At 46.4% G+C, this 19,269-nt stretch overlaps 1 protein-coding gene across 2 annotated transcripts in view; it reads left to right on the forward strand.

The window, feature by feature from the left end:
- PLEKHO2 (pleckstrin homology domain containing O2) overlaps positions 1–16,445 on the forward strand; it is a 41,462-nt gene extending 25,017 nt beyond the window's left edge. For both annotated transcript variants that reach the window (XM_077828816.1, XM_077828817.1), the window contains 3 exons: positions 3,620–3,724; positions 7,871–7,969; positions 11,399–16,445. In XM_077828816.1, coding sequence (XP_077684942.1) covers positions 3,620–3,724; positions 7,871–7,969; positions 11,399–12,646 — 1,452 coding nt within the window. In that variant the 3' untranslated portion in view covers positions 12,647–16,445. The remainder of the gene's footprint in view (positions 1–3,619; positions 3,725–7,870; positions 7,970–11,398) is intronic.
- The last annotated feature ends 2,824 nt before the right edge of the window (positions 16,446–19,269 follow it).

Raw genomic sequence — 19,269 nt, forward strand, 5'->3', positions numbered from 1 at the left:
CCCAGACATCACTCAACTCCCCAGAAGAGGGCTCAAGCGGGACCAAGACCCTTGTGCTGGTCTCTGGTCACCAATTAATGAATTTAGCCTTAATCCCCCTGCGAATACATGGGTTTTAAGGCAAAAAGGGACTGTTATGATCATCAAATCTGCCCTCCCACATAACAGGTCACAGGACTCCCCTGAACAAGTTGATGGCAGAACCGTGTCTGGCTCCTAGTCCAGTGTGCTACCCACAGGAGCACAAAGCTGGGCCTGTCACACAAGCCCCATTTTAGAAATCAGAAGACAACTAGCACAGAGCACGACTTGTGCCAGGTTACACAGCCAGTCTCTCCCCCCTCCCAGTCCCGTACTGGAGCCTGATGAGCATCCTTCCACAATCTCCCAACCCACCTGGTGGGGTATGGGAACTGCCATAGCTGCATGTAGGTGCCTGTAACTGTAAGTCAGCATTAAAGTGTGCAACCCACAATTACATGCCAGAGGGACACCTCAGCTTCTCCTTAACGATGAACAGTCCCTGGAGCCTTCGCTCAGCCCTGCCACACAACCAACGCTTCGTCACGCTCCACTCTCGGAGGCCCATGGGCTTTGTCAGGGACACAGAAATGAGGCACATAAAGTGGCCACAGAGGAGGAAGCTTGAAAGCAGGGGATCTTTTCCTTGAACAACATGTCCAGAGTTCTCTGTACTCCCGGTGTAAGCTGCCAGGTCTTTGCCAGGCGGCCCAACAGCTGAGCTGTGCACAAGGAAATCTTTCTCAGAGGCTTTTCTAATCGCTTAAGAGCAAAACTGTTTCCAAACAAAGAGGGTTTTAAGCACACACAAAAAACAGGCCCTTTTGGGCTAAAACAAAACCAGCCTGGCACTGCATTTTGGAGACTTGCTTTCCCTTAGGTTCCCTGGTTAGCGTGAGCTCTCGGCCTCCCCGTCAGGGAGTTGTTTGTATAAAGCTCAGGCCTTTACATCTTAGTCGAGCTATTTGGGAGCATCTCCGCCTCATCTTCTCACCTTTTCCACTGGTTCCCATGTAGGAAGCAGGACATTCTAGGAAGGATTAACTCCCTTTTTACTATGCTGAAGCTAAGGGTCTCCTAAGGTGCCACAAGTACTCCTGTTCTTTTTGCAAATACAGACTAACACGGCTGCTACTCTGAAACCTGCCCTGTAACAGTCACCTTCATGGCCTTGTTAATGACTTATAGACGTTTAAAGAGAGGGTTTGCGCGGGACTGAGGCGAATTAGAAACTAAAGCCAGTGACACCCCATCCCTCCTGATGAAGGGCAGCTGCAGAGCAAAAGGACGATGGCCGAGTGGTTAACGCTCAGGAGAGGGAAGGAGGAGGCCTGGCTTCTAGGCCTGTCAGCCTTCCTGTGACGTTGAACGTTTTGGCCCTGGTGATCTGCCTAGACAGAGGTTGCCTGTTGATGGTCACCTAAAAAAAGGGACCTGGTTTTCAGAGGGTGCCAAAAACCCATCCCTCCGGTTAACGTCTGTGCTGGGTGCTCAGAATATCAAACCGTTTGTAAGTGCCTCTGTAAGTATAGGTGCGATCGGTAGCCCTGCCTATTAAGGATGCCTGACACTTCTTCCCATTATAAGACCCTGTTTTCAGCTGCTTATAATTTGACCAAACTTCAACTGTTTGGGCTCAAACTTTCTAGGCCAGTGTCTGCTTTAGGCTGAATTTTTCTGGAAAATTTCAGCCAACACAGTTCAGCCATTTCCAAGAATGAGGCTAAGGAAAAATATAGGGGTTTGCCCTTGTTAAAATTCTGCTCATCTTTCCTTGCACCCCCAGGCTTTGGAACAGGGAGACTGAGGTCAGGGCACCTAAGTTCTGTTCCCAGCTCTGCTGTGTTAGACAAAGTCAATTAACCTCTCTGCCTCAATTTCCCTCTCTGTATGCTTGAGGAAACTTATTTCATTAGCTAACGGATCCCTGTCAGGAAGCTTTTCCAGGTATGCAGACTAAGTTTTTCCTCTCTTAATTTCACTACATTGCTCCTAATAGAAGTAAAAGCCAGCGATGGAGAATGCCCATTAGGTCATTTCACTGCTGCCCAACTGAGAAACTTGCGTAATTCCTTCAGGAATGGATAACTGTGTCATCATTTTAGTTACATTCCAACATCTGGATGCATGAGAGGATGTTACATTTGCCAGTGGCCACGGCCATTCTTTTGAACAAATGCACTGTTTCAGAACAGGCCTTGGGAGAATTTCCACACCATTCACTTATAACTATTGCCAAGAATTGTCTCAATCAGGTTCAGAGATAAGTAGAAGAGAAATATTTATCATGCAGTGATCACAAAACACTGAACTTTCTGGCATGGACATTATCAGGAGACCATCCAGTTAAGCACAGAGTTCAGACTCTTGGAATTCCGTTGCTTATTCATTCACTAGAGAGATTACATCCCACCTAAGATTTCCTTCAGGGACTGCTGCCTGGGGTTTGTCAAGGCAGAACACCAGGAATTCCTTGGACTAGTCAGAGCTGGTTGGGAAATTGGCTCCCTCACTGCAGAAAATTGTGATTAAAGTGGTAAAAAGAGTAGTTTTAATTGAAATTTTCCACGGAAAAGTTTGACCTTTCAGTGAAAAATCAAAAATTGAAATATTTTAAATGCTGCCATGGTACAGAATGGAAGTTGTAGCTTATGTGCCTTGTGCACTCCTTCTTTTCTATAGATTGGGCTCCTGGGTCAAACTACATCTCCCATGATGCACCATAGGCTCAGCTGGTGGTGAGCAGAACAGTTGCATCATGGGAGTCCATGGCCCCCCTGCACAGTCTGAAGGAACGGGTTCTGTGCTGGGGATCTCCTGCTCCTCTCCAGGCTTCAGCACAGCCTCTGTCCGGCCATAGCAGTGGCTCATGTCTGTATCTGGTACTACAGTCTCAGAGCTGCTGAGCCCCTTCTCTGTCAGGGTGGAAAGGGGAGAAATTATTATGGCAGGTGGATCCATGTGGCTTTGCCAGTTTATCCTTCTGAACCTTCACATCTTGTGATTCAGGTGAGCACTCCCCACTGCCCTGCAAGCCTGTCTGTGCTCTGCAGAGCCAGGCTGCACATACCCCTGTGCAGAGTCCCAGAATCCTGCCCCAGTCCTATGCAGCAGCACTATGCAAGAGCAAGCAGAGGTTGTTCCTCACAGATTTCACACTGTGTGTGTGGGGGGGGGGGGGGGGGGCGGGGGGGGGGAGTTGGAGATACGGCATCTTATTGCACCTAACACCACAACATGAGTTGCCCATTTGGGCACGTCCCCTATACACAGTCCATCTATTCCCTAAGTAACAGCCATCTGTTGCTCCAGGAACATTTCATCACTCTTTGTGGGAGGAAGAAACTGTCATTCGCTTTATTAATTTAATTGCTAGTTGCAAAAATAAAAACTATAGCAACAAACCATCCAGCATAACAAAGGTTTGTTGATTGCGGCTGTGGGGTGAAGCCATTGCCAAAGTGCAAAGGAATGTCTAGTTTAAACACGGGCTCAGCTGGAGATTGAATTTAACACACTAATGATGTATAGGCTACTTCTCTGTCCTTGGCACGTAACGTTAAGATGAAAACATCTCTCTACATCTCTCATCTTGCAGGTCCATGATATCAAATTTCAGGGTCAGAACGCAGAAGAGAAAGAATCATGGATGAAAGCCCTGAATGAAGGGATCAGCAGAGCCAAAAATAAAATACTTGATGAGGTAAGACAAATGGGTTTCAAGCTGTATGTGTTTGTGTGTCAACCTTCATTCACTACCGTGTAGAGGGGCACTGACACCCCCTGCCTCCCGCACCTCCTAGCTTCATGGGCGTTCCAGCTCCAGGTCCAAATTGTGCACCTGGAGTCCAATACTGCTGTTAGCAGGTTTAGATTATAACAACACTCTTGACCTAGTGGCCAGGTGTCACGTTTGCCTTTCTCCCCCTTCCTTCCTTTGCTCGGGCCTCCTAAATACTAAGCAGCAACAAAGGTTAAAGCAAAAAAGAAGAAAAACTCTTGTGGCCAGATTCAGAGTGGCATAAGGAGAAGTGAGTTACGCTCCCTTACGCTGAGTTACACCGCTTACCAATGTGTAGGCAAGGCTTAATCATGGCAGCGGAGCCAGAGCATGTAAGAAGTTAAAGTAGCAGCTGGTTCACACCATCTCATGTCCTGCTGCTAGTTGCTTTTCCCCCTCTCTTCTGGCCCTGTGGTATGTGTGTTACACAGACTACCTAAGACTCAGTGAGCCAAATTCAGAAGAGCAGTGTGTGGAGAGTGATAGGGGTATATTAGGTTGTTAAATGGGTTAAACTCTGATTTGGCAACACGTACATGCGGAGGGGCCTGGAAGGTGTAGGTATGTGTGGGTCTGTGTGAAATCAAGCTAGAGTCTCTCTAGACTTCCCCAGAATTTGCCCCTTGAAAGTGGGAGAACAATGCCACGTCTTTTCCTCTCTAACAACATACCTGTGAATGCGTAACATGGTCGTTTCAGCAGCATTTTATAGAAGCCTCTCTGGGATAACGTGTATAGAATCCACCACCCACTAAGCTGGGCATTCCCCATACACGTCATTTGCCCCCTGCCTCCACTGTAACGCTGGGACTCTCCAGGAGGACAAGAGGGGGGAGTAGAGGAAATTGCTGACACAGTGGGGTTGGCCTGAGCTGCAAAAGCAACTAAGAGCCTGGTCCAGAGCCCACTGAAGTCAGTGGGAGACATTGTAATGACTCCAGAGGGCTTTGGATCAGGCTCTAAGTTAATCCACTGGAATCTGTGTCCATCCCTGTGGAAGGAACTTGGGCACGAGAGCTGCTGCAGCTCGGAATTTGCCAAGCAGCTGCTCTGCCCCATGGAAGGACTTTCCTTCCTCTCAGCCCCGTGGCTCCCTGCAGCACACAGCCTGGTTACTGCACCTTTAAATCTGGACACGCGTGTAATGTGACACAGAGTCCACCAGCTTTTCATGCTGCCTGGAGAGACGTCTAGTGGAAAGTTACTACATGGGCTGTTAGCGCTACCATCCGGCAAGACGTCGCCAAGAGCTACCTGCGGCTGTGGCGGAGAGGTTGCAAGGAGCTGCTTCCCCCCACACGACTCTGAAACTACCCCCAAATCCAGACATTCGGGCAAAGGAAGGACTAAAATTACACAGCGTAGGGTTTGACATGGAGCTAACCTCAATCCCGTACCAGAAAGGGCAGTATCTACTATGCAGTAGTTGGAAGGAAGTTCGTAAACTCCACCAAGCTAAGGAGAAGCCACCACGAAGGGAATGAAGCCACCCTGAAGAAATGAGTAGGGGGAACTTGGAGACTAAGAAACCAACAAGATCTGATTAGTGAGAAACAGTCTTTAGGGAAGTGGAAACTGGAGTGTTATGTAAAAATCTTTGAGAGAAAGGCAAGGGATTAAAAAACACCACATGCCTTCATCAAGCATGCATTACAGACGTGGAGTTGTAGAATGCATACTCGTCAGGCTCCATCCTGGGCCTCTTATTCAGGCAATGAAGTCAATGGGAAATTGGAGTAAGGGGTGGAGAATCGGACTCCAATTGTAGTGTGCCATTTTGATGAGAAAACATTTACATTTAAAAGATCCAGACTCTATTTTTATTCATGGGAGGCACCTCGCAGTAACTGGAGGTGGCCCAGAGAAGCACCCTCCTGGCATTACTAAATCACGTTCAGTGTCAGGTGTTTTTAGGGCAGGCATTGCTCATTCATCCTTCCATGTAAAAAGCAGCATTTGTAAGTAACTGGACCTACTGGGAGCAGCAGACAAGCGAGGGCTACATTATAAATCTGAGCAGCAGCGAACTCAGCATTCAAGCTCGCTCTCATGTTACCGATGAGCAGGAGAGGTGATGTAATGTAGCGTAATGCTGGGCAGTCTTTGCTGTAGCAACCTGCCTCTGGCTCCCTGGTTGCTGGGGGAGACTGGCGCTGGTGCTGTGCTGTCTTTCCGAAATGGAGGTCTCTCTCTCTCCCCCGCCCCGGTGATGATGACGTGCGATGAATGCCGCACTCCCTAGCGCAGAGTATCGAAGAGGGAGCTCAGATGATCACCCCCAGCCACAGGACCTGTGGGGAGGGAAGTGCTGCTCACTAACTGCTTCAACATCTGTGTGCACAGGCCCTGTCGAAAACCAGCGGGCCCAGTCCTCCGCTGGCACAAGTCAGCTGTGCTCCACTGAAATCAATGGGGCTATGCCGACTTACACCAGCTGAGGACTTGGCCCATTTTGTTTTTAATCCCTCCCAATTTTTTTTTTTTTAAATTGACTCCATAGGCCTGGTCAGTCTTTCTACTCCAGAGAACTCTCTTCTCTCTGGGGAGCTGAGCCAGGTAACTGGAAAGAGATGCATGCAATCAGTTGGCATTTCTAAAGCCCCTATTGGAGCTTCCCCCTGTGCCTTCAGGCACTGGGGACTGAATCCCTGGCTGTGGCCAATAAGCGCTGGGTGCGGCTTGGGGCATGCAAAGGAGACCTTCATGGCTCCCCGTTCCTGAGGTCAGCTCTGTGACCAGCGTAGTTTAGAGCAGCCTCAGAGACACTCTGAACTATATCAGCTTAGGACCATTATGCCAGCTGGGATCACTAGAGTGCGGTACGCTGTGGCCACACCCCAGCATGCCCCCTTCGTGAGGTAGGTGGAGGGGTGAGGGAGGCAGGAGTGATAGGCATAGAGCCAGAATAGTAACAGGACTTAGCATTGGCTCTCATTTTCCATGTGCGACGCAATGAATTTTAAATCTGATTCCAGTAAGTAAACGTGTTAATTGAGCCACTGTTGCAATTAATCCAGGTCGCTGCTCACATCTTCTGTTCAGCTTCCTGAGATCATTAAAGCTGTACAAAGAAAGGTCTGTTAACAAGGCCTGCGGATACAGTTCACAGTCAGGTCAGGATTATTAACGTGCCTTCACCTCTTAGATTAGTTTTACTACATCTCCCTGCCACGTTCCAAGCCCAGCCTGGGTGCAGGACAACAAAAGTCTCCTGTGCCCTCCTTTTCCTGCCCTGCAGGTACCTAGGATTGGCAAACCTCAGAAAGTTGGATGGGCCAAGTCAGATGCTCTCAGTTTCACCTGGGGGGTTGCAGAACTAGCTCAGCATCTTGTGGATGAAGTCTGTTCCACTCTGACACTGAGCCATCATGAATGTGCATGTTGCAAACCAAGCGGAGAATCTGGAGCTAGCATCGCATTCCAAGGGCCCCTGGCTAAGGTTCTGAATGCGGTTCTGCCAGATCACAGCTGGGTTTGCTTTGAAAATACTAAAGAGACGTTGCAGCCACGTCCAGCACCGTTTTGTAGATGTGCAAGTTCACATTGCTGGCAGCCCGCGGTAAGGAATGGAGGATGGTGTTTAAGTCTTCCCCCACCTTTTAGCTTTCCAAGAACAGACCCTACAGATTGTCTGCATATGTACGGCAGGGGCTAAGAGGGTGAAGGAGCCCGTTCTACAAACGTCCACCCAAGAAAGAGTTGCGTAACTTTCCTGCTAAAAGAGAAGCTTTTGGCAACTCTTTCAGCGCTCAAGGGTCCGATACATACGGCTATAAATAAGAGTGCATCATTGAGCTCTATTCTAAATGCTTCTGAAAGGGAGTGCAGGTTTTAAGGCAATATAATGATGCTGGTGAGCAATAAAAACCACACAGAAAACAAACGTTAACGGTTTGGTTTCAATAAGCCTAGAAATCTGAGACCTGATTGTAATGGCGACATATTCAAAAGCCATCCTGGCTACAAATGCACCCTTACCAGAAATGACAGAAAAAGACCTCCAAGGAGATGGTTTTAGGCATGCATTGATAAGTCAGTGATGTTCTCCTTTCCTCCTCCCATTTAAAGGTGAAGGTAGATCAGAGCCTTTCCCTGGAACATGTGACTCGAGACAGAGTGAAAGTGGGTCATGGGCGCAGACCACCCACCAGAATTCATCTGAAAGAGGTAAGAATGCACTTTGGGGTTGCATGCTGCAGCGCAGTGAAATCACCTGTATGCAATCTCCATCTGGTAAAAGTCCCAAGCCGGCATCAGAGAACTATTTCTGGGTGTATTGTTCATGCTGATTACATGCAACACACAAAACACAAGCTTCTAGCTGACCCCTTACTTGTAAAACCAGCCGGTAACAGGAATAAGGGAAAGCAAGTTTTTATAGGATGGTGGACTGCAGCAGTTTAAGATTTTTGCATCCTTCAGGTTGGCAGCTGCTGCAACAGGTGGCGATATATTTGTGAGTCTTTCTGTAGTTCGTGAGCTGCTTCGTTGTTCGGCACGTGCCATTACTGCTCAATTACATAAACAACCCGAAGCACTGAGAACGGGTTATAACTGGGTTTTCTAAGACAGGTTTATAGAGCAGCCTGTATTCTGTTCCCAGTAGCTTTCCTGTAGCTAGCATTTAAAACAAAAACACCCACGCCTAATAAATATTAGATTCCTGTTTCTGGGGGAGTTTCTACATTGTAATAGTACTGATACTTTAGAAGAGGATTAAACTAACGAACGGGTTTAAGGCTAAACCTCTTTCTGCAAACGTCACAGTTTGCCGACTCTCACCTTCTGCGCAACTCTCAAGTGATCATAGTGCAGACGACATGCTCCAGAGCTTTTTAGTCTAGCACACAGAAATCCTGCAACATTCACAAGAGAATCTTTCTTCAGAGAAATAATCACTGGAGAGCCAGACAGTCCCTCCCTTCTGCTCAAAATGATCTCAGAGGCACAAATACTCTCCGGGAATTTTATACACTGATGTTATTCCCCTAATTCCTTGTAAACTGGGCCTGAAATCTCAGCTCTGTTATTGCAAGTGCCCTCACCTTGAAGGGGACAATTTGCCATTTATAGGGTAATAAAGGTCTTCTGTGGACATTGGGGACAGAGGGTACGTGTAAGTGGATGTTATTTGGATGGAGGCCCTGGGTACTGACATGCCACAAAGATTAGTATTAGGGACGACTATACAGACGCTGCGTGGAAGAGAAAATGCACCCTACAGTGCTGGTAAGGAGGAGGAGAGCAACAACATCCCTAGTGAAGTAGCTGGTGAAAAAGCAGTTTACGCATTTCACTCCCAAGAAATGTAATGTAAGGAGTCTGAACCAGAAGTCCGATCAGAGTCATTGACTCTGAGAAGTCATGTACAGCAAGATACCGATCAGGATCGGGACTTAGTGCGGGGTGAAGACCTGTATGCTGCAGCACTGCTGAACGGGAATAGGAGAGTCTTGGGCTGCAGACCCCGAGGAAGGGGACACAACTCAGTTCTCCACCGTGAAATAGTGACGCTTCATCTTGAAAGCCGTGTTCAGTTCCTGTCACCTTATGGAAAGGACACAGTAAAGAGGGTGACCAGACAGTTGTAGAGTAGCAGCCGTGTTAGTCTGTATCCGGAAAAAGAAAAGGAGGACTTGTTGCACCTTAGAGGCTAACAAATTTATTTGAGTATAAGTTGTAGGGACTTGAATACTGTAGTAATTACTGCCCCCCCCGTTAACTGGAAATTTTAATTGCTGGTCACACAATCCTGAAGGGAGATACTCTGGGCTAGCTTCACACAGGAGACCTGGGACACATATTGAGAGGGTCAGGCAGTACAGGGGTACTTCACCCAGGTGAGGAGGTCTCTTAAAAGGGCTCAAGTGGGAGGAAGGCTATAGCCAGCCTCCCTGTTCTGGAGGGAGTCTGAGCCTAGATGCATTTGGGCATTGTCTGTCCCCAGGGCTCCCTCAAACAGGGACTCTCTCCTCATTTCTGCCTCTGGGGTGGATAGGAGACTTAGGAAGTTTGGGCTTCAGTATGGAGATAATGCAGCTCTGCATGGCCATCCCTTCTGATCCGGCAGCTGTGGTTGAGCAGTTTGCCTGGAGCTTGTGACATGAAGGACTAGCTGGCTGAGGCCCAACCCAGCCGAGACAGATGATGTCAGGAGGGGAGAGGAAGCAGCCAAACGCAAAATGATGTTACATTAGTGCCCTGGACTGAAGGATTCGATGCATGAACTAACAGACCTGTACATTTTATCAATCTAAGAAAATGCAACAAGTTATGTAAGGACAGCAGAAATAGGAATTCTGGGAAACACTCTTGGGGGGGATGACTTGGGTAGTAAGGGGATAAAATATGCTAGGCTACTTCAACAGCTATTCCTACAAGAGGATAGAACCAGATGATCTGCCTCCATTGCTCTAGGTTGTATGCAGCGTGGTAGCTGTGTTGGTCCCAGGATATTAGTGGGACAAGGCGGGGGAGGCCATTTTTATTGGACGAACTTCTGTTGGTGAGAGAGACAAGCCTTCAAGCTACACAGAGTTCTTCCTCAGGTCTGGAAAAGGTACTCAATCTCACAGCTAAATGCAAGGTAGAACAGATAGTTTAGCATGTACTTTAAGGGACCATTCAAGGTGAAGTGGCCCACTAACACCCCTGTATTAAGACCATTTACATGGAAGAGCTCTGTGTAGCTCAAAAGTTTGTCTCTTTCTCTCCAACAGAAGTTGTTCCAATAAAAGGATATCTCCTCACCCACTATGTCTCTTCTTTGCTCCGGGAAATTCTTTGCATTTATCAATTCAGACAGCGCACCTGCCCATGTAAATATTTGTAACGCGCAAACTGTCCACATCAGAACCGCACAGCACAGTGTTGATAACTTAGAAAGGAAGAAGGATTTTTGATAGGCTGATGGTCCAAAGCAGTCCAAAGTACACATTCTTGACCTCTTGGGATTATTGGCTTTGAGGCGCTCCTGACTGTCGCCCACTACTGGAGACAAAATAGCGCAGCGGCAAGTACACACGCACTGAAGCGGGTGCTGGTGTAATGTCCTGCAGGGTGTTAAATTGAGTAAGAAGTGGGGGCGTCAAGGGGAGCAGAAACAGAGGCAACACTCAGTCTCACACGTGTAAGCTGTGCTGAGGTGTACAGGTTTGTCTGTACCGTCCTCCTTGTGGGAGGAAAGATTTGTAGTCAGATGCTGGACTTGTCTACACTGCCACTTAACCTGATGTAAGTTTCGTTCCTCAGGGGTGTAAAAAAGCCACCACCCCCACCTGGTGCAACGTAAGTTACACTGACTGAACGCGGTGTCTGCACCACGCTGTGCCAGCCAACACAGCTTCCGCCTCTCACGGAGGTGGAGAAATTATACTGATGTGAGAGCACTCTCCCATCAGCATGGCATGTCTTCAGACACGCTACAGTGGCATAGCTGCACTGATGTAGCGCGGGAGTGTAGTCCAGCCCTCAGTCACCCCACCTCCACTTCTTTGACTTAAACGATTTGTTAAGACTGGTTTTGAGGACAGGATCGTTCAGGGGATTGATACAGGACACAGTCTAAATAAAGCTCTCTCATATTACATTTCTCAGGTCGCCAAGTCTACATCGGATGGAATCTTGAGGCTAGATCTGGATATAGTGGATAATGGCCCTCCAGACGTCACCTTGACTGTGAGCGATAATGAGAACGTCCCCCCTCCAAAGGAAACTCCAAAGCCACCTATGCCTCCTACAAAACCCAGTGTCGTGTCAGAGAAGCAGAGTGCAGTTAACAGCGTTGCTGATCAAGAGCCTAAAAAGCCTCCGTTGCCTCCAGCAAAGAAGTTGAAGGAGAGTACGCCGTCAAAGGACGATCTGAACGACAAGGATGAGGGTTCGGTCAGTCAAGGTGAGGAGGGTGAAGAACCCAAAGCTTCAGCAGGGGACAAGGAAGAGAACCTCATGGAGGTCAGCAGCAGCAGCACGGCAAAGCCTCCGATTCCTCCTCCTAAAATCTTATCGGACAAGCTGAAAGGGGTCAGGTGGGATGAACCAGCCCCTCACCCTCAAAGCACAGAAGGTTTGGAACCATCCAAGGGTGGCAGTAAAGAAAACCTCACAGAGGTGGTCACAAAAGCTACTGTGAAACCTCCACTTCCTCATAAGATTTTATCAGAAAAATTGACAGCAAGTGTGGATTCCACCCCAAGCAATTTAGAGGCGAAGAGTTCAGAAGGCGAGGAGCCCCATGATTCCAAGCCCCTCAGGGATGAAATGGAAGACGGGGAAGTGACAGAATCCACTCCCCAAAAAGTAGAGCTTGAAGAAGGAAGTGAGAGAGCTGCTGCTGAGAAAGAGGAGCCACAAACAATACAGGAACAAATAAAGACTTCCTTAGTTACCGAAGCAAAGCAGGAAAGTACAGAGGTTCCTAGTAAAGAGAAAACACTTTTACCACAGTCCATAGCAAATTCCTCACCTCTCAGAACTCGCTGTGTATCCGTAGGAGGACTGCTGAATGAATCGAAAAATGCAGAAAAAGAACTTCTGGGTCAAGGCTTCCGGAAGGAGCCCCAATCCTGCCTGGCTAAAATGGAGGAGAAAGTGGCTTGCGAAAGGGAAAAGACAGAAAAACTTCTGCAAAAGGTTTTAGGCAGAGAGTTAGAACAAGCACAGGAGGGGAATGGGCCCCCCGTAAATGCAGAGACATTGCTTAATGAGGCTGTAGAACAGCTCCGGCAAGCAACACAAGTCCTACAAGAAATTAAAGGGTTAGGAGAACTGAATAAGGAACTGACAGAGAAACCGAAAGAAAAGCCGAAGGATCTAGTAACTCTTTATAGGAGAAGTGCTCCCTGAGATGTACTTAAGACGACACTTCTTTCTTACAGTCAAGCTAAATATTTGCTATTTACGACTTATACCATTGCTTGGCCAGTGTTAAATAAGGTTATGTTTTGCTATGCACAAACCAAGCATTCAGAGCAGGGCATTTCAGTTATAATTTTCTTTTTGTTCTGTCTTTATGCCATATTCCCATCCCTGATCACAATAGGAAGTTAGAGGACATCGAGTATCAGTTGCAAAAATGTGAATATTCTTTAAGGTCTTGATCCAAAGCTCATTGACGTCAGCAGAAAAAACACCAATGGGCTTTGGATTAGGCCCTAAAAAAAAAAAAAAAACCAACCAACAAACAAACAAAAAAACCCACCACCACAACACTGGTAATCAGACTAAAGGTCAGTTTTTCAAAGGAGGGCATGGATATTCCAGCAAAAAATTCATGTGTGCATGTATAAACTGGCATGTAAAGACATGGAATTACTCAGTTTGTACTGGCACCCAGAGAGTTTTGCCAATGAAATCATTCCACTGGGAATCTGGCCGCAAACGTTGCTAAATTTTGCTCAGTTTGTTCACTTGCTGACAAGTTTTGACTACCTGGCCCAAGCATATTCTGGAACAAATGGTTAACAGTTTCCAAAGATACTCACTGAACATATCGGCAGTTCAAAAATTGTCTTAGAAATTCGTACAAAACTTGCAAACTGGTGATGGTAAGCAGTTGTTTTCAGCTCTAGACCAGAGCACTGTTCTAAGAACGGTACAAGTATTCATTGAGCCTCAAACTACCATTGCCAAGCAAGTATTAGTTTTTCCTGTGGGGAAACAGGCAGGGATGTGAAGTGATTTGCCGACAGAAGGAGTTCATTTCAGAGCCCGGGACAGAATTTAGCAATCCTACCCCTAACTCTGTGCTCTTTCTCCTAGACAGTGCTGCTTCGTCTGAAATACTGCTTCTTGCTGAAGCAGCCCGAAATGTTCATTTTGAAGCAATACATTGACCTGGTAACTAGAGAGTCTCCTGTATTTGTAGACGTAAACAGTCAGTTGTTTGGAGGCTCATGGGAGCGGTTGGCTGGTTGTTCTGAAAGTAGACTCTCCCCCTGCTGTGTGTCGAGCAGCATTGTCCTGGGAGGTTGACTGATGACATGTGCGTCATGACAACTGGTTTTGCTGGAATGTCTAATCATATCATTTTAACAGGGAAATGCATTTTGCAGTTTAAATCTTGGTGGGTAGGTGGCTGAACTTAGTACATTGAAATGAAGAAGGCATTACTAAATAAGGGCCCAGTCTGGTTCCCATGGAAGGCAATGGCAAAATGCCCTAATTTCTTGGTCCTCCTTGGTCCTTCCTTAGGGAAGTCGCATCTTCCTAAGCATCCAATGAGAGAAATGTGATGAAATGAGAATAGTCATAGTGACAAAATGATTACAAAACTACGTCTTGCATGACAAAGATTAAAAGTGTAAGCACCCTTTGCACCCTCAGACAACACGTGTGGATGTGAACCAGTCCAAGTTCAGCGATGCTCATTTACCCAACCAAGCCAGGTCATCACAGGGTGCGGGTGCATCCCTTGTATCCTTCTTTCAGAGTTTTGCCCTAAAATATTCATTCTCAATGGCACCACATCAACTACCCAGGGATTCTAAGGGCCACCACCTCCTCTTGGCTTTATCTAGGTTTGTGCAGCAGAGGAAGGATTGGATTTTTCTAAGCTGATCTTATGGAGCTCCAGGGAAGGCAGGTGGATGTTGAATAGCTAAGGCCCAGCAGAATACAAAGAATTTCTGAGCCAGAAGAGAGTTCAGCTTGGCAGTTCTCATTGAAAAGTATCTACACTACCCAGTAGCTTGTGCCATCTGCCCCTTCCAAGTACTAAGCCAGGATCATGCTATACGCCTTCTTTATCTCAGGTTCCTTCTCCAGTAGCTCACTGAGGCTCCATGGTACCCCATGCTGCAAACATCTACCATAGCAGCAGCCAAAGTAAAACTCAAACTACAGTTTCCCTCCCCCACCACTTCCTAATTCAGCTGATGAGTACTCCTTGACATGTCCGGCCCAGCCCTGACCTAAGGCATTTCAGGAACTGAAAAATGGGAACATCCTAGATAAGAGCTACGTAGTCACTCAACCAGACACTTCCAAATCGAGTGATTAGAACAGCCTTGTTTTAAGCTGCCTCATTCTCAAGCCAGTCATAGGAATTCTATTGAAAGTCTCTCATTCCGTCACCCATAAAGTTTCTGCATAGTAGAATTTGCTTGAGTTTCAGGTGCCAAAACAGCCCTGCTTTTAGACACCGGATTTCCAAATATATGCAGTCCAGAGCATAGTCCCCTCGATGCAGGCCAAGGATGAACTCTGGTTCTGCATAATTTACTGCTGTAGAGTCAATGTGAACTGAGGTATCTTGTTTTCTTATGAGATGTGCTTATAAGACAAGGGCTAACAATACAGACCTAGTCTATTCAGTGCCTACCAGCTTCTAATATGTCTTTTTCTGCATGTGCACTTTTGTTTACCGAACACTGTGCGATGTGAACATGAGCTGTACAAACCTGGTGAGTACAGAATGTCTTGGGACGTCAGCCTTCAGCGAGCGGGAGGCATTTGTGAGATAAAAATTGTATAACAAAAGGATAAAATAGATGGCTAACAGAGATGTATATGTAATAGGTATGTGCCCAGACCAGAACCATGATCTGGCCATGGTCAACATTTGGATGCAGATTCAAATCCCAGTGCTAAAGTTGTCCCTTATCCCTATTAGGACCAAACCAAACCCCTGGATTTGAATACCTTTGAACACTGGGGAAGGTCTCGATCCAGCTCAGACTCATCTCCGATATACATGGATGCTTTCGCTCTTACAAATATTTTGTCATCACAATGTGCCTATTAAATATCTACCTACTGTAGTGCTGACGAAGAGTCCCAGATCTCCTTATCTATTGCAGCAAGAATCTACAGGATGTGCTTATATTTACTGTATTTTTTAAATCATACTGAATATTCTAATGTCTGATATTTTACTGAAACCCCAATAGGATTCCTAGCAGAAGACACCTGAATCTGTTAGGAGATGGGAGAGCTAAATACTGTATGTACTAACGTCACTTACCTTCATGTACTATGTCTTGTAAATAACTATAAATTAAGTGAACTCTCTTTTTAACACCCAGTGTCTCCATGGCTGAAAATGTTGTGTTAATTACGGAAAAATAGCCTTTTGTATAGGTTTAGCAGTTTCATTCTAAAAGTGATTAACCCACCTAGAATTTTGGGTCGACTGGGCTTTTATATATAAACAAAGCTTCATGGTTTGTTTAGACCATTTAAGTTTTTGCACATGTTATTCTTGTTCAGGGCATAAGCCAATCTCTGCCCAATGGGGATGGCAGGTTATTCCAGAGCTGTCTTCTGGGTTTCTTGCACCTTCCTCTTAAACAGCAAGTACTAGCCATTGTCCCAGCCAGGTTCTGGAGTAGAAGACCCATTACGCTGATCTAGTAGGACAATTCCAGTCTTCGTTTTACCTACCACCAGTGAGCACCTAGCTTTTCGTCACTCAAAATCCCCAGCTGCACTAAGCTTGCTTTCTCATGTCTGAAGACGCTGTGGGCGTGTCGAGATGGAGCATGACTCAATTTCAGATTTGTTCAAGGACTGCCAGAGCTGCATGGTTCCGACAGGAAGGAAGTGAATGTGCTAGTGAGTGGCAGTGAACGATTGTAGCTGTCATGGCTAGTGGAAAGGCAACGCTGCCTTCTGCGCGTAAAGAGCTTTGAGATTTGGCAATAAAACTCCTTTTTAAGCACACTCGGCTTCAGAGCAGTTTGTTCGGAACAAGAAGGAAGAGCAGGCATCGGGAGAGAGTATTAAGTCTTTGCTTGGATACGTTCTATCACAGCCATAGAGGGTTGTGCAGACTGTGTCCAGCCTAGTCTTTGGGCTAGCTCACGGGCTAGCCACAAATCCCAAGGAAGGGGCGGAACAACTATGCACTGCCCCAGGAGCAGGCCAGGAATCAAACTGCGGCACTGATAACCCTGTGCCGAGGGCAGCTTACTACTGCCATGGCTGCTCTGGCTGGGATGCAGGCGCACACTTCTCCCCCAGCTGTGGAGGAGGGGTAGTAGCACCCCTGCAGCAACAACTTTCCTTCCTCTCCCCACACAAACACACAGACTAGTTGTGGGGGGGAACCTCCCACCCCTTCCTCTCCCGCACCGGTGTATAACTCAGCTCACGACTGAGCCCCCCCTGAGAGTGTTAGAGCTGACTTATGGGAACAGGAGCAGGTCCTAAAACTGGGGAAGTTCCTCAAGCAGATTGCAAGTGTCTGATTTAAGGGCAGTGTTGCCTAGTGGTTGCAGCAGAGGCTAGAAAGCCAGGGCTTTGAGTTTCTATACCCCAGACCGCCACTGAGTATCTGGGTTTCTTTGGGAAAGTCACTTACTCGCCCTTTGCTTTATCCAGTTATAAAAGTGAATAGAATCGCTTCTGTGATCCCTCGCAGGGACAGAGGAATATTGCAGGTCACCTTTTATCGGAGGCTGTCCAAGCACCAGTTTGCTTAACTGCTGTTTTTGGAGTACTGATAAAAGAAAGCCGATCGATCCCGGATATACAACTTACTTTATACAAGATTTAATTACTTCCTTCCAGCCACTCTAAGAAGTGGCCTTTAACTGCATCACAGATTTTCTAGAACACTGATGTTGGTAAAATTAAATATCTAGATTAAATGAAGTATGTGGAGCACGTATTAATGGTTTTAAACGCATTTAGACCATAATGTAGTATTGACATACGAAACATTCCCCCTTTTGCTTCTGCTCCCATGTAAATGCAGAGATTTATGGTCAGAAGTAGAGCTGAATAAAATGTTTCAGACTTTTTGCCAACCGAAACCGTTCCTGAAATTGTCTCCATTTAGTTGAATTAAAAAAAAAAAAATGAAAAATCGAAACGTTGTGTTCCGACGTTTTCAAAATGAAATGTTTTTATTTTTATTCAAAAATTGCCTGTGTCAAATTTTGCCTCCATTAAACCAGTTACACTAAAAAAAAAAAAATTTAAACATTTTTGTTCAACCTAAAACAGATTTTTTCACCTTTTTCAAGGTCACTGCCGAATTTGAAAAGTGTGTGTTTTGGGTCCACCTGAAACCTTTTTTCCCAGTTCAGCCAGTGAACAGCTCTAGCCCGAAGGGACCATTATGATCACCTCGTCTGACTTCCTGCATAAAAACAGGCCCTAGGTTTCACCCAGTGATTCCTATATCAAGCCCAACAATTTGTGGAGGAACTAGAGCATCTCTTTCAGGAAGACCTCCAAGCCCCAAGTGATGGAGGATTTGCTACATTCCTGGCTGGTCCATTCCAATGGTTAATTACCCTCAGAGTTAAAAATGTGGATCTTACCTTAAAACTGAGCCATAAACTACAAAGCTCTCCAAGATTTCGCCTTTCAGTTCAAGGGAGAATTAGAGGAATTAATCAAAGGCACAAAACACGGCCATAATATTTAGAGACAGAAGAACCCTATATTTCATTCTGCTATGCAAGCCCACACATTTTGGAAAGACAGTTTTTAATTTGTTCCTGGAAACTTAGTCACGATATCCCCCAGTGCCTTACCTCATGGTTATGCAAACTGCATTATTCTTGTGACAACTGCTGATGTGGCACTGTTTAACAGTTAATAATTTTGTGCTTGGCAAGAGCATTCCTGCTCGTCGAGGAGCACGTGAAGTATTATTAAGCAGTGTTTCCCACCCACCCTCCTACCCTTCCATAGTTATGGCCCAGTTCTGCAAAATAGAACTAGCCTTGGAAGGGTCTGCAGGATCAGCCCTTAAACCACCTGCTTTCAGCTTTATGGTTCTCTCTGGTCATGCTAGCCTGTCTTGTTAGCGTTAAAGGCCAAGGGTGGGAATTTTATACAGTTTCTGTAAGAGGTTGGCTGGGCCCCAGCAACCAGGCTATATGACTAATAACCCACTGCCCCCCTCCAACACTCATCAGTTTTAAAATATTGAATCTTGTTCTCTCTCACACGAATTCAGAGGCCTGTGTTGCACCTGGAGCTGCAGGGTGATATATTACAACTCAGAATACATGGAGCATCTCCACACTAGAAATTCCCCCATACCCATTGCCTACATCTCCTTGCACATCTCCTATCCTTCCTGCTACCTCTGCTTGGCCCAGGGTCTCCCCTTTCCCACCTCGTCTCCTAGCCCTGACATCACCCCTTCTCTCCTGCTGTCCCTAGTGTTTGGAAAAGCCTCTTAATTAACATTCACCAAGTGCCCTCTACCTCCTATTCTCTCTATCAAACCCCTTCCCAAACTATCCATTCCCAAGAAGCATAGAGGCGTCCTATGCCATCTTGTGCCTTTAGACTTAAAGTTCTTTGAGGCAGGGACACACAGACAGACACACATGCTCAACTTTGTGTATAGCCATGCTGATATAAATATCATTTTACTTGTGCAGCTGTCATTTGTCCTCCTTACTGATTATCTCATTTGGATTCAAACCTCTAGGAACCCCCTGGAGGAGGGGTAGGTTCACACATTAGATGGTGCCCCAGCGTTTGGGGGCTGCAATGGAAGAAGA

This window comes from Eretmochelys imbricata, chromosome 10 (genome assembly GCF_965152235.1).
Source record: "Eretmochelys imbricata isolate rEreImb1 chromosome 10, rEreImb1.hap1, whole genome shotgun sequence".
In the NCBI taxonomy this organism is placed as follows: Eukaryota; Metazoa; Chordata; order Testudines; family Cheloniidae; genus Eretmochelys; species Eretmochelys imbricata.